General features: G+C 29.3%; 1 protein-coding gene across 1 annotated transcript; it reads left to right on the forward strand.

Moving 5' to 3' along the window:
* Window positions 1-1266: 1266 nt before the first annotated feature.
* Window positions 1267-14991, forward strand: LOC131941780 (TPR repeat-containing protein DDB_G0287407). Its single transcript, XM_059301284.1, has 27 exons — window positions 1267-1676; window positions 3458-3634; window positions 3730-3867; window positions 4368-4406; window positions 4649-4835; window positions 4991-5131; window positions 5527-5756; window positions 5853-6014; window positions 6376-6480; window positions 6659-6726; window positions 7585-7669; window positions 8394-8533; window positions 9022-9084; window positions 9228-9276; window positions 9431-9576; window positions 9958-10117; window positions 10483-10578; window positions 10766-10911; window positions 11482-11581; window positions 11769-11918; window positions 12194-12312; window positions 12418-12562; window positions 12743-12857; window positions 13177-13432; window positions 13934-14159; window positions 14512-14724; window positions 14876-14991. Exons 1-27 carry the CDS (start codon window positions 1416-1418, stop codon window positions 14954-14956), a joined length of 3798 nt encoding a protein of 1265 aa, XP_059157267.1. The 5' UTR covers window positions 1267-1415; the 3' UTR covers window positions 14957-14991.
* The last annotated feature ends 1004 nt before the right edge of the window (window positions 14992-15995 follow it).

The following is a 15995-nucleotide window of genomic DNA, read 5'->3' on the forward strand; positions in this document are numbered from 1 at the left end:
TATTTCAAGGATCTGAGCTCTTCATTGTTGAGATACAAAAGGTTCACTAAAACACTGATTAACTTAAAATTGACAAATCTCAAACAGCAGGACATGTCATGTTCAAGAAATTTTTTAGCCATTTGGAATTACTTAACTAACTTTTTTTACTTTAAAATTGTTGGTGGAATTGTTTTTGGTTTCACAATATGCTTTAAATAATTAAACCTGCTTCAATTTTTCCAAAAGTAAAGGGTTTTCGATTGTATCTTTCCAAAAAGTATACAAAAACCAGGATGATAGATTAAACTCTGTGTTTTTGAGTTGCTGTGTCTATCATAAATCATCTCTTTCTGAAATTAGGATTTACTAACTTCCACAGATGATTAAAAATGCCAACAAAGCTGGGGTCCGAATAGATGTATTGAGAAACAGCTGGCAATTTTGATTGTAAATCTGATCAAGATGTCATTTTTTTACTCAAGTAAAGCGAATCTTGAAACATGCTATTTTAAAAAATCAGAACACTACCAACCATCAGCTATAACACTAACAGAAATACCATTTAAAAACCTTTTGATCAAATTAGCATTGCCCAGTATTTATTTGCATGGTTTAATTTTAAAGTTATATAGATCTGTAAGATCTAGATCTATAACTATAATTAATTATAATTTAAATCAAAATGGAATTTAAAAGCATTGCACACTATAATCTAGATAGTATGTACTATGTATAGACATTAGCAAAATGGTATTTAGATAAAGCATGCAAAAATGTTTATTAGCTAGTGTTAGTACTTAATATTTGTATTGAGTTAAAGTAGGATCCTAAAAATAAACCCACATGTACCCGGCCTTCTTTCTAGTATAAAGTTTATAGTTAATATAATAATAATCTAGAAGTCTATCTATCTATACTAATTCTATACATAATACTATACTAATACTACAAACTATTTTTATTTTAACTTAACCCACTGGGGGGTTCTTCAATATTTTATTTTACTGTATCATTATCTTTTGGTATTGCTAGAATATGTATTATGTAGTGTTAAGTTGTTTTTTTTTAATTAAGCCGTTGCAAAAATAAATCATAATTTTGCATTCAGACATGATTTTCGGATGTAAAAAGTACCAGTGATTTACAAAACGTTTTTATTTTTATTAGTAACATAACTTAGAAATAGTAACGGTAACTGCAAATAACGTTTACCGAGTTATGGTCCGTCCCAAAAAAAAAAAGGTCAGGCCAGGATTGATTTAGTTTCAAAATTTGTGTCAAGGGACATAATGCAAGTTTATTGGTTGTCAATGAAAACAAATGGCCGCATCCTTAGATTTTGAAATCCTGCCATGTATGCAGCATGCGATAATACAATGTACCTATGGATTTAATCTATAAAGTTTAGTATAGTGGAGTTAGGATAGACCAAAATGAGTAGAAAACTAAAAGATCCACGGACTTTAAGGTTATTTTTTTCTTCTCCATTTGGCGGTATGGAGGAAGAACGAGAAGAGCTTACCAGGAAGTACTTCCCTCAGTTCCATCATTTATGTAAAGCTCGGGGTATCCAGTTTGTTGCTGTAGATATGCGTTGGGGAATCACTTCTGAAGCTGCTGACAATGCCCAAGTCATCAATATTTGTCTGAGGGAGATTGACAGATCAGATGTTTTTATTGGATTTTTTGGCCAGGTAGCTGTAGTTAACTGCAGTATAAAATAGACCACATTCTGAAGTCTTACTCAGATAATTAATATTATTAAATATATTAGGCCTATTAAATTAATTGTTATAAATATAATTAATAATCATGAGTATACTATAAGACAACAAAAAACAGGGTTTTGCTTAAGATTTGCTAAGTTTTAGTCGCTGTAGTGCCCAAACTTGCTGCAACTAAGTGTATTTTTTTTAAAAAGTATTTTATTTCTCATAATTTTGCATTTTTCATGATCAGGTAATGTGAGGTAGATTATTTTAACATTTGATCCTTTATATATTATGACATACCCCCATTTAAAACTAACTCAGGAAAAGTACACTCTACTTAGGCCCTATATATTGACATTTAATTTGATTAAAAACCCACATTTGTTTTATTCTTTAATCACTTTAATGTATTGCTCTACAGTACTCTACACTCTACACACTACTGAATTTACACCCCCCCCCCCACCCTTCTCTTCTAGTTAGGTTAGGAATGGAAAAGTACAGCTAATGCTAGCTGCTAGTTAGTATTTTGGACAAGGGCCACTCATTTACCTCACCAATCACCTATTCTTTCTGACTTGAGTCACATAACCATCAGAAATGTGTGGGAAGACATACGGATTAAAAGCCCAGATTTTCATAACTTTAAATTTAGCAATGTGTGTTGCTGATAGGAATATTTGGTAGCCTACTGTAATGTTTTTGCTCCACCAAATATAATGTTTTTCTTATCTTCTACACTTTTCTTGCTCTCAGTCACAGACGATTAAAATTGAAGAATAAGTCATCTTTATTTGACTATGCGAACAGTACAGTATCTTTCTTGACCAGGAATTGCCTGTGTAGCGCGCCTCTAAGAAGACTATAGCGTCAACACGTTTGCTGCATAAATTAATGGCTACGGCCGTCAGTTCTCCATCCCCCCTAAGCCGCCGGTTTATATACCCCACCCTCAAGCGTCTCAGATGACACCCTGCTCTTGGCGCAAATTCTAGTGCTTACCTGTGAAAATTTCCCCTGGTTTTGTGCTAACCTACCCCAAATAACTCTATATAAAAACTTAAGGCGATCTCCTAAAACTCTAACAATCCTACCATATGAACTACAGGCAACTCCCTTAACAATGATATAAATTACATAAAACAAATAATAATAATACCTACAACATGCAAACAATGTGAAAATATCATAAAGTACACCTAATTAAATTGGATTTCCATAATATTGGCTTGGTCCTAACTATTACTAAGTCATTCTAATTACAGATCTAGCTTGGTTTAATAGTTCACCCAATTTCCATTTTATATTAACCAGTATTTATTAAGATACAATTTTTTCTTATTGTCCTACTTTTTGATCAATGGCAGAGCTATAGGCCTATTAAATTTATTTATTGCAAGTATGATATGCTTACTAGGGCCCTTTATCCTAGCATTCACTCACTCAAGAATCCTAACAGTTAAACCAGAAAGAAAAAAAAAAACCTTGATAATGATATGATACTGTATTGTGATTTATCAAACACTCACTCTGAGGGGGATTTCTAGGATTTATTGTTGAAATATTTTTTAAAATAAAATTAATTTGTTATTTAAAACATAATGGATTATTAATATTCATTGCATATCTGGTATCAGATTATGTGTGAGGGTGGATTAATGCATTAAAAATGTATCACCAACTGTAATTCTTACTTTGAAAACATTTTAAAACATGATAGTTAATGAGTCATTTTATTAAAAATATAATTATTCCAATCCTAGCGTTATGGTTGGCATGGTGAGTCAGATGAGCTTTTGCAAAGGAACTTTGATAATGCAGTTGGCCGCTACTCTTGGTTAGATTCTGTTAGAAACAAAAGTGTAACTGAACTGGAGTTTCTTCATGGACACCTCAATAAACCAGGAGAACTACCAGCTGCCTTTTGCTTCAGAAGCAAGGTAATCCAGTGGCCAAAAAAATTTGAACTATTTAAACATTTTCCAGAAGAATTTCTCTAAAATTCAGTTTACAGCTTAACTAAATTATTTTTTAGGTATATGATGATTTCAAAAGAAAAGAATGTTTAGAAATGGGAGATAATAAAAACAGCAGCAAATTTACAGCAGAGAGTGAACATTCTACAGCACTACTGTCAGATTTGATAAGAAGAGTGAAAGATTCAGAATCACATGTAATAAAGAGTAATTTTTTTTATTCATTAGTTTATTTTATCTAGTATATATTAGAAAGTTTTGGAAATAGCATAAGTTTTTTTTTTAAATTTACAGCTTATACTTAAAGTGACTACTCCTAAAAGGTGCTTAAAAAGGTCTTTCTTTAGAGTTTAAAAGGCTTTAAATGGCATTTTGTTGTTACTCATTTGAATGTATTAAACTTTGAATTTGGTGTGTGTAAGATAATTTAGTTTGGTACTTTTTTAAAAAGAGTATAAATACAAATAAAAAATAAAACAGTGCTATGGTTAATTGTGCCAACTAACTAAATCATTAATTTATAAATATATATATATATATATATATATATATATATATATATATATATATATATATATATATATATATATATATATATATATATATATATATATATATATATATATATATATATATATATATATATGTAAGTCAAATAATTTGATCTAGAATCTAATGGTAAATATCCTCTTTGCAGTGTCTAGGTGTGCTCCTAGATTATGCTAATCCAGTAGAGGTAATTTGTTTTTTGACATGTTCATTTAATAGCTGTAAAATGTTTAGTGCTCAAGTAGAACTAGAAAGTTCCAAGTGATTTTTATACCGCAATTTATGATTCACTGAAGCTAAACTAAAGTTTGCTATCCAATTATTTGTTCAGTCTACTTTTTGAAACAAAAGAAATATATCTCTAAAAATATAATCAGATAATGTGAAAACAAATGTTATAAACTATATTATTTCACTGTGTACTTATAGGGTGCAAAATTTATGTTTGAGAGTGTTTGGGAGCATTGCAAAGAACTAATTTCTGAAAGTGAAAATGTTGCCTTATCTCCCTTGGATCACATTAGATTAAGCCATGATACGTTTATGGCATTTTGTACATCACTTTACATTGGAGGAAAAACCTATTTAAATGAACTTGTGCCCTCAAAATTAAAAGGTAATTTGTTATATTATTTAAAATGGAATAATTATATACCTTCTGTTATTATTTTTTAGCAAAGTTGCAGTAAAAAAAAATTAAAATTGTGGTTAAAGATTTCCAAAAACTTAAAACCAATAACAATTAAGTCTCCTTTTTATTCAATATATCAGCACACCCAAAGGTACTTGTCAAGGGCCCAGCAGGGTGTGGTAAATCAGCACTTTTGGCTAATCTTGTTAAAGAGCTTAAAGTAACTGACTTCAGTCTGCAAATCATTTATCATTTTGTTGGATGTGCACAGGAAACAACAGGTCAAATTTAATTTAGAAATTATATATATATATATATATATATATTGATTAAATACAATTTTCTAAATAGCTATTTTAGTCCCAAGAGTCTCAGTGCATATGTTTACTTCTAATCTTTGAGCATCTCTGTGTTTAATATAACACTACCTGTTTTATTATTATTTGTAAATAATCTGACCACTGATTAAAAATAAAAAAGTACTTAATGCAGAAAGGGTTTTGATAATATTATATTTCAATTACTTGTACTTAATTTAAAAAAATAATACCCCTTTCACTGTTTCGAAATTTTAATTTACCATCACTTTAATTTTAATGGGATATATTATATTTTCATAACAAAAACACTGTGTGATTTGGAAGAGACTTAAAAAACATGTAAATTTTCATTGTAGATCCAAAAAGTATCCTAAATCACATCCTGCTTGAGCTTCAGTTTATAAATGGAAAAATAGAAGAAGAAAAAATGCATGAATCTGGTTCTGCAAGTAAAAGTAGCACCAATGCTTATGATATTTATCTAAGTGTTCAAAAAGAAATGGGATATGCTTCATCTGATGGGAAAAATGTGCTAATTGTAATTGATGGACTAGATAAAGTTAAAGCAAGCTCAAAAACAGAAAAAGTAAGTTATTTAGCATGATGTTTTCTTTTCAAATATTTTAATTAGGAGATTTTACACCCACAACACATAGTGCTACATTTCTATAATTTCCTGCAGCATCTATTTTGGCTACCTGAAAAGTGTCCATCAGGAATTTTCTTAGTAGTTTCTACTAAGTCATCAGATAAAAATACTATTGAGCTTCTTGTAGAGAAACAGCAATTCTACGAACTTGAAATACTACCTCTAGAACGTGAGGTGCAAGAAAAGATTTCTAAGGTACATTAGAAACTTAGTCTACTACATCTGCATTTTTATCTTCTGCTCATATGCATGCTTTTGTTATTTATATATCAAATCCGTTTTCAAACTAGTTACAATTTTTAATAGAAATCATTTCAAGATAAGAAATAAAATTTGAATCTGAATAATAATAGACTTCTACAACAGTATTAACAAAGCTTGTTGAAATTTAGTTGAACTTTTTCTTTATTCTGATTATTGCTTGTGTTTTCATTAAACCATGTACAGAGAAATTTAAGAGAACTTATCACAGTTATTAGAGTTTAATTAACATGAGTAATTTAGTCAGTGCCTCTGATCGTGCATTACTTATACAATAAACAACTATCTAATTCAGGAAACATTGATGATAAATGGAAAAGAACTTTCTACACAGCAGTTACAAAGAGTTGTTGAGGCTGAACAGACAAAGAATCCATTGTTTCTTAAAATTGTTTTATCTGTAAGGCCCAATGACAAGTTCATAATTTAACGCAACTATTATTCCAAATTTGTTACTTAAAAATTAAGTGTGATTGTAAAGCTTAGACAAATATAATCACTTACACACACAACACATTAAAAGAAAAACTTTTGAACCTATAAGATCAGCATGAATTTTTCATTGAAAATATTTACAGGAAATCTCCATTTATGGATATTTTAGACTGCTGGATAAGAAAATTGACTCTCTAATTTTTTCAAATGGGTATGTAATGTTTGTTTTCAAATTTTATTCAATTATAAATGTATGCATACATGTTAAAAAATACATTACTATGTTAAGCGTGCTCTCCAATTATTATTTTATACAAATAATACTTCTGAGATATTCCAGAAAATATTCTGTTATTATTCATTCTTGAGAAGCATTGAAAGAAGACATTTCACCAACTAACACAATAGGTGGTTTCTTTTAAAACTCAATCCTCTTGCCATATCTATTTCAATCACCTCCCTGGCATTTTTGATTATCCACCCTCCTCTCTTCCTCTTTACCCCCGGGTTACTCTCTAATGCTAATGCTGTTATTACTGTCTGTGCATCTCAGCATAGATTTTTTTTCTGGCTATTGTATTTTCGCAATGTGTCTCTGAGACCTGTTTTTAAAACCTCTGAGCTTTATTGTTGATGTACTCCAAACAGTAAAACACACTTCACATTTATGACAATTCTTCTGATTTTGGTTTTTCTTGATAATTGATTTCCACTCTAGTAGCTAGCTTAAGGTATTTCTTGCTTTGCTGATCCTACCCTGAATGTCTTCATCACCTTCATTTGATGCTACACTCCCAACATCATATATATATATATATATATATATATATATATATATATATATATATATATATATATATATATATATATATATATATATATATATATATATATATATATATATATATATATATATATATATATATATATATATATATATATATATATATATATATATATATATATATATATATATATATATATATTGTTTTTTTTATTTCTAAATATGAAACTAATTAGTTGAATACATTTATTTTGAGAGATTAACAAGACATGATATTTTTTTTAGTGTAACCGATGTTTTAAGCAAAGTTCTACAGAGAATGGAAGAGGACTACAATGTTAAGACTCCACCAACTCCAGTGGTCCAACAGGTTTGTTCTTTGTTGACAAAGTTGAGTTACCATTCACAGAAGTTCAGCCTATTAAGTAAAGACTGTTTGAAAAGTTGTTTCTTGAGATTCTTTTGATTTAATTCTGAACATGTTGTAAACTAGAAGGATGCTATATGATATATTTGTTTCATTTGAATGTAAGGAATATATTTAACTTTTTAAAAAAATTCATCAAGTTTTAACTGTAACTGCAGATTAATATGTTTTTTTTTTTTACAATTCTGCTGATTAGATATTATGTTATGCATGTAAAAAAATGGTTAAAATCCAATATAGAACAAATTAAGTAGACATTGGGATATGGAAGAAATATTGTGGTCAGGACTAAGAATAGCACCCCTTACATTTCCTAACTTGACTCAAGTACAGTTTCTTCCAGGCATCTCTTCAGGGGGAGGGGGGGGGGGGACAATACCCCCCCCCCCAAACAAAATGAAATTTATATAATTTATATAGAAAATATATACCTTTAACAGTGTCCGCCCCCCCCCCCCCCAAAGAAAGTCTACCGCCCCCCCCCCCCCGAAAGTTTCAAGTGCCCCCCCCCCCCATAAAAAAAGTTAGCTTTTGTAGGCTCTACCATTCAACTATGCTACCCGTAACATTTTTAAACATATTGTAAATCTAAAGGTATGAATATTTTCTATTCCATGCCAGAAATTAAAATTTTCAGCTATAAATATGTGAATAAATCTCTCTTCAGGTTCTGAGTGCATTGGCAGTCTCACATAATGGATTGACAGAAACTGAAATTTTAGAAATGTTTAACCTCACTTCTCATGTGTGGTCACCATTTTATTTTACCATTGAAAATTTTTTAATTATTCACAATGGCCTGCTTAGGTGAGAAAAAAATCGAATGGATAATTTATTAAATTTATTAAGTTTATTTTAAGGACAATCATTTATTGACACTGTCAAGATGTGGCATAGCATTTTAAATAAACAATCATTAATATTTTAAAATATATATTTATATCAGCAGTGAATAATTAGCAGTAAAATCATCAAAATATTCCAAAGCGCTAAAGAATATAATCATGGTTTAAATATTAAATTTCTACTAGGTATGATTAAGATAAAGATGGGATGATCATTAAGCTTTAACCCCCACATGTTTTTTCATACGAGTTTTTTGTCTCTGTCAATTTAATAAATTAAAAAGTTTTTCACTTACACTGATTATAATTATTTTTATCAAATATCCTAACTGTTTGCCAGCCAACTGAATAAAATTATAGACTCCTACCAATGATTTATAAAGACATCTTTACTTTAAACATTTAATTTAAAATAACCAAATAATATCATGAATACTTGTATGTGTATAGGTTTGCTTTCACTGAGCTGCATCAGGCAGTAACAGAGCGGTACTTAGACACAGAGGATAAGAGGTAAAGATACTTAATACTGTCTTAATAATGTCTTGGACATTAAAAAGCTAATAATGAGGTTTAAATTAGATGGAACAAGTAATTTAAATTTTGGAATCAATTAATATTTTAAAACTTTTTAAAACTTTTTAATCCTTGTTTAGGTCAGCTTCAGCTCATCATTTAATCAAATATTTTGAAAGATTGAGACAAGTTAGTAAATAAATGTTTTATGGATTTTTTTCTCTTTGTTCTTATTTAACTAAATATTTTTATTTTATATAACAGTAACTGTTGTTTTTTTATTGTTCTAATGACATTTGTTATAACTTTAGCTAATTTCAAATTATCATTTCTTTATTGTTAGGAAAATAGAATCACCTCTGGTATTATCAGCAGTCCTTCAGTTAAAAGAATAGCCACTGAACTGCCATTTTTACAGCTTGAAGTGAGAGACACTGATGGTCTGGTTCAAACTTTGTCTGATATTAATATTTTCCATGAACTTGCAAGGTAAATTAAGGAAAAAAAATTAAAGATCATTGTAATATTTTTAATGTTTTGCAATTATTCTGGTTGAAACTTATATTTTAAAGTATCACTTGTTTTTATTGGCTTCTTTTTTCATCCCCTTTGTGTATCTAGATCTGTATTTCACTGATACACCTGATTAGAGTAGTATTTTAATTCTCTGTCTTAAACCAGACACTCCAGTTGTTAAGTTTTTCTAAATGGTTATCACATTTTTTTCAGACATCTTTCCTTCATTTAGTTTATCATCAAATTCAGTTGTGAAGAGTTTGATGTTGATTGGTCTGTTTGGTTGGGTTTTAAATATTTATTGTTTTATTTTTATTTTTTAACATAATTAAATCTATTGGGTTTTTTTTAAAGCACACATGCCTATGAACTTATTAGCTTATGGGAATCAACTGGATATGATCAATACAAAATATGCGAAACACTGATTTACTCTGTTGACCAAGCAATTACTGAAATATATACATACCAGATGGAACACCAAGTCACTAACCCAGAGCCCCCTGGTTACATTGTAAGTTGTTGGGTATTTCAGTTGTTCCAAATTGTACATAACCTGCTTAGGCTCAGAGACATTAAAACCAAAATTGGTTATATGGTAGCATAATTAAACATAGACAATTTAAATTTCTAAGCGTTAAGTGAGTGTCATGAAGGGATCTTTCCTTTATTAATTCCACTTTTGTGTCAAGTGAGCTATCTTTTTACCATTCAAAGATCTTGAAATAAATTTGGCACAAATGCATCTATCCAACCTTGTTAGAAAAACTGAGCTTCATTTTTTAAAAATAAAATATGTTTGGTGTCCTATTGATTCGAGTAATCATTCACATATTAATAAAGTCATACAATCAATAGACATTTGTTTTCTTTTGACAGCTGTACCCTGTTCTGAAATCAATGAAAGATATGTTCTCTTTAGCTAGTCACTACAGAGCCCAAGTTAAAATCTTGCAGCGTACAATACAGATTTTGGTAAGTTTTTAGAACTAAACAATCACTAAACAAGAAATTTTGTTATAGGCCATTAGTTTTAAAAAAAAAAAATGTAAAAGTTGTTTTCACCAGCAGCCTGATATATTTAGATTAACTAGCATTTTATGTTAATTTATCCTTCTTTTTTTCTTTTATAAATTTTTGTTACTTTGATACTGTCTAGCAGGAAGGAATTAAAACCAAAATACCTGAAGATGTAAGGTTAACACTTTTAAGAGACAGCCAGTATTATTTGGCATGTGCTTATGTGGACAATACTGAGTATGATAAAGCTCAGTCTTTACATGAAGCTGTCATGACTGAATGTAGAAGGTATTAAAACTGTTGAAAATTATAGTTTTTATTTATAAACCAGGTGTTTCAAAAAGTTTTTGACCGTCTTTATATATTATCTAATGTTGCTTTTATCATTTATTACAATTTGCTTTGCCCATAAATGTTTCCTATCATGATATAGTAAAGAATCCTCTTTAGACCTAGTGATCCATTGGGCAGATGAAGTAGAATTCATATGTTTCTTTGCACTTTGCCCAGCCGCCTTTACTTTCCCTAACATGAGTTAGGTACCCATCATAGCTGGATGGACTCAGGGATGCTCTACTGACTGGGATTCGAACTTGAGACTTTCATGTTAGCATCCTAGTGCTCTACCCGTTTATATTAATATACTCAGTAATAATATAGTAGAGAAATTGAGTTATAATAAAATGCAAATACAATCTGTATGTTGTAATTAAAAATCTGTTTTAAAAATATTCAAGTGGTGTATTCCCAGCATGATAATTATACAATCACCAAAATTATATTTTTTAATTTAACAAATTAAAATTGGCATTATGTTGTTTAAGTAAACATTCATTTAAACTAAATTTATCTTCCTAGGCTTCTCCAAGAGACAGATGATAAAAGAATAAAACAAACTTTAGCATATTCCTGTAATGGGTTGGGTGTTCTTCACTTACGACAAAAACATTACAAAGAGGTTGTTTTTGGTTGGCACTTAATCTTCAAGTAACCATAGATTATATTAAAACTTGGGGATTTTTGCTTTATTTCAAGAAATAGCATTTTATAAGTTAATGGCTTTAAAAAATTGTCACTAATAGTTTTATTTAATTAAATTAACATGCTAAATTTAAGAAATAACATGTTTCTTTTATTGTAAACAGGCAGAGCCTTTATTTCTAGAATCTGTCTCACTTCATAAAGAACTTGGCAATTTGCAGTGTGTAGCAGAGGCAACTCAAAACATTGGAGTTATTAAGTTAGAAAATGATGAGCCTGAAGTGGCTTTACAGTATTTCAATGAAGCTATGCAGGTAATATTTAGACCACTAGTTTTTCCTAAAAGAATAATTGTTAAATAAGGATACACTTTTGTAATACATGTATATTATGCATTACACTACTGTTTATATACAGAATTTAATGTTTAATAGAAATTTACACTAATAAACAAGTTTAGAGCTTCTAATTCTATAGTATATAATATAGTGTATAGATTCTTATAAATAAAATAATTAAATATATAGCAAATTTTATAACATGCAAAATGTTTTTGAATTTAATGCTATAAATATAATTATTTCGTCAGACATTTGAAGAACTCTACTTTGGTTACTTACCTTTGGTTGTAGGAAATCTTCTAACCAATATGGCAATATGCTGGAGAAAAATGAATAATGTTGAAGAGGCAGAAAAAATGTATTTGAGGTGACTTAAATTTATTTTTAATTATAAAGGTGAATTATTGTGAAATAGGAGAAAAAGGTAATGAAAATATTTAAAGAAATAATCATATCTTTTGTTTGTTTGTAGGTCTCTAAAAGTGAAAGCAAATGCTGTTGGGTGGAATCACGAAGTGATAGCAACTTGTTATATGAATCTTGGATCGCTTGAGTTCTATCGTAAAAACTTTATTGAAGCAGAAGATTATACTAGAAAAGCCATAAAAATTCTAGAGGTATCTAATGTAATTTAAAATTAATTTGTTTTTGATTTTGAAAAGTGATATATAATATTAATAATATGGTAATGTTGTCACTGGTCAAAATTATCTATTAAAAAAATATTTAATGTAATTATACATTAGAATTCAATTAAAACCATATAGCTTCACTTATTATATATTCACTATTGACAGTTCAATGAAGTCAAACTAGAACAAAATGAAATGTGGCAAGCACAAGAAAATCTTGTCTTAAATCTCATCAGTATGAATAAGTGGGAAGAGGCTCTTCCAATTTTTTTGAATGTTTGTAAGTTCAGACAAAGGCAATTTACATGGTTGTTGTTTGGAATGCCCAAAATGTATATATTTTTTTCTTTCTAGCATTAAATGATAAACTATCTTGAAATAATTGTTTCTTTAAAACCTGTATAATTTATAAACATGCAATACTAAGAGTAAATATTTTTTTTTAAAAATAGACTAGTGAACATACTATATGTTTTGACAATTTTAATCTAGCTATAGTAGGTCTAATCATTATTTTATGTTGTGTAAATATAAAATATATCTTTAAAATAAACTTTTAAAATACAGAAAGTACATAATTAATATTAATGATTTTGCAGTTGCAATGCTTCAGCGAACAAATCAAGTGGATCAAGGGGCTGCAACAGTACACAGGGAAATGATAAAATATCTGACACATATAGAAATGTTTGAAGAAGCTGCAGAAGTTGCCATTAGTCACATAAACTCACCCAAGCTGAGGTTACCCAATACATTTATACTTCTTGACTATTGTGATAAAAAAGCAGCAGCTGCATTAAAAAATCCTCCTGAGAGACCAAAGGAACAAACTGTTGAATATGCTTTGCACAACATGTAAGCATTTATAAAAGCATTCTAAAATAAGGGGCAATCCATAAAGGACATCACATTTTCAAAAAATGATTTTTACCTCCCCATCCTATTATCACAAAAAGTCACCCCCCCCCCACACACACACACAGAGAGAGTAAAATGACATACAACCTCATCCTACAGCCCTCCATATCTGTTTCTATGATATTTACTGAAGTTATTAACAGTGAGAATATTGATCCATTTTTATTTCAATTTACACCAAAATTATTCAAAATGTTAAATAACTGTTAAAATAACTGTTAAAATTTAGTTTCTAACTTAACTTTGTTATACTTTGTCACTAACTTCTAACCCCTCTTTACTCTCATGAGTGTGGTGTCATTTATTGACAACTCCTAACACTCAACAACAGTTGTTATAATTTTTAAAAAAAACAATTGTTTCTTGAATACAATAATCATTTTATTGAACTTTAATGTTTACATGTAAACAAAATGCTGTTAACAATTGTGTCATCAGTTGGCCAGGAAATAATGAGCTGACAGCATATTTTGTGCAGAATTATGTGTTGCCTTCAAATGACTACAATAGACTTAAAGAGTTGGTGAGGACAATGGATAAAAATAACCCTGATTTTAATTGGACATCCTACAAAGTTGGTGCTGAATGGTGTGAACTCAAAGACAATATGGAAGCTGCTATTTCAATTTTACAAGACGGCCTGGAAATGTACCCAAATTCAATTGTAAGTTTTTATTTAGAAGACAATTTTTTGTTAAAAATTTCAGTAAAAGTGAAATGTATGGACCATAATTTAAATACAATGTAGACTATTTTTAATTTTATAATCTTTCTCTTAACTAGCACAAAATTCTAAAAAAAAGATTCCTGCTTATAAATACAACTCTGATTAATTTAAAATTATTGGGAATAAAAAAAAGAAACTCTAAATATTAGTTTAAAAAAAAATATATATGAACAACATTTACACATTTTAATACAATAAAGAATATAAAATTCAACTCTATTAAAAATTAAGAGGTAATCTGAATTTTTACTGTACAATAATCAATTTAAAACATCTCTCCTGCTGTCAGGAGCTGAAGACAAAAATATTTGATTGTTATCGCTTAATGAAGCGGCACACAGAGGCATACCCTTACCTGAAAGAAGTGTTAGCAAATGAGCCTGAGAATCAATCTCTGATGCTGGTGGCTGGTGATGTGGCTTTAAAATCAGATGACCTAGATCTGTGTATGGAGCTGTGGGAAAAAGTTTCTCATATGTCAGACGAGAATCTGGCCAATAAGGTAATTCTAAAAACAGCACTTTTTAACTTATACTATAAAATATAGATGAGATCAGATGAAATTCCAAAAAGAATTGGTGTACAGGTAATAAATAACAAACTTAGATTATAAGATTATTATTTTTCCCTGATTCGTCTAAACTATAATGCAGGCAAAGAATGCACTACAGTCTTTAAGAAAACTGCTGAATGCTGAACAAGAAACTAATTCTGTGGACCAGCATGTAGAATAGGCTACAAAGGTCTGATGCTGTTCAACACAAGAAAGGGGGGGTGGGAGGGGGTAGTGTTGAATTCACAAATTATGAATTGCAATAAGCAGAAAATAAAACAACTAGATGGCGGTGTATACAACTTCGCGGGTCAGCTCGTAAATAATATTTGCTTTAATCAGTATATAAGTTCTGGTGTATTTATATGAGCATATTATATTACTTGATATGTAGCACTTATAATTATTTGTAGGCTTTTTTTAATGTTGAGCCATGCCTATTTTCATAGTTTTTTTTATAAACAAAATCGTGACCCTCTCTTTTGTAATCTAAATAAATAGTGGGGCATTATTATATTTAAAGAAAATAATTTTATTTTCTTCCTCTTGTTTCTTAAATAAAAGTTTCTTCTTATTAATCTCATGCATGTTTTTTATTTGAGCCATTTCTTAAACAACAGAAGTAATTAGAAACAGGGAAAAGAATAGTGTCTTCTAATAACATAATAGCCCTAATTATAATATGTTATTTAATACCTTTTCTTTGTTATAAATTATTTAGTGTCACAAAAAAAAATAAGCTTACAAAGCCAGTTGTTCATTTGTAAAGAAATATTTTAATTCAATTTGTGATCCAACAGAAAGTCAATAGTAAATCTACTCCCAGACACATCCATATTTCAGGACCTTTCATTTCAGGCATGTCAATCAGTTACATGAAAGTAAATTTTCCTTTAAATATTTTTTGTGTTTAAAATGTTAGTGCCAGTTTTTCTGAATTTTCTAATTGTAAAAATGATTTCACCATTTCCTATTTCAAGAACTTTTGACTACTTATCAAAAAGATTTTATTATATTTCACATGCTTATTCAATTACCTTAATTTTCTAGGTGTTGACAATCAGTTATTGTACAACCAATGTATGTTTCTATTTGTTATAATTTAATGGCCAAAATTACTTGACCAGTGTTTTTGTTTGTTTACACCCATTTTGAGTCAGTTGACACATCTGGAGAGATTTTTTATCAGACTGTTACAGCAATATATATAACAACACATT

Source organism: Physella acuta, unplaced genomic scaffold (genome assembly GCF_028476545.2).
Source record: "Physella acuta isolate Inbredline_101_S28 unplaced genomic scaffold, ASM2847654v3 ptg000373l, whole genome shotgun sequence".
In the NCBI taxonomy this organism is placed as follows: Eukaryota; Metazoa; Mollusca; class Gastropoda; family Physidae; genus Physella; species Physella acuta.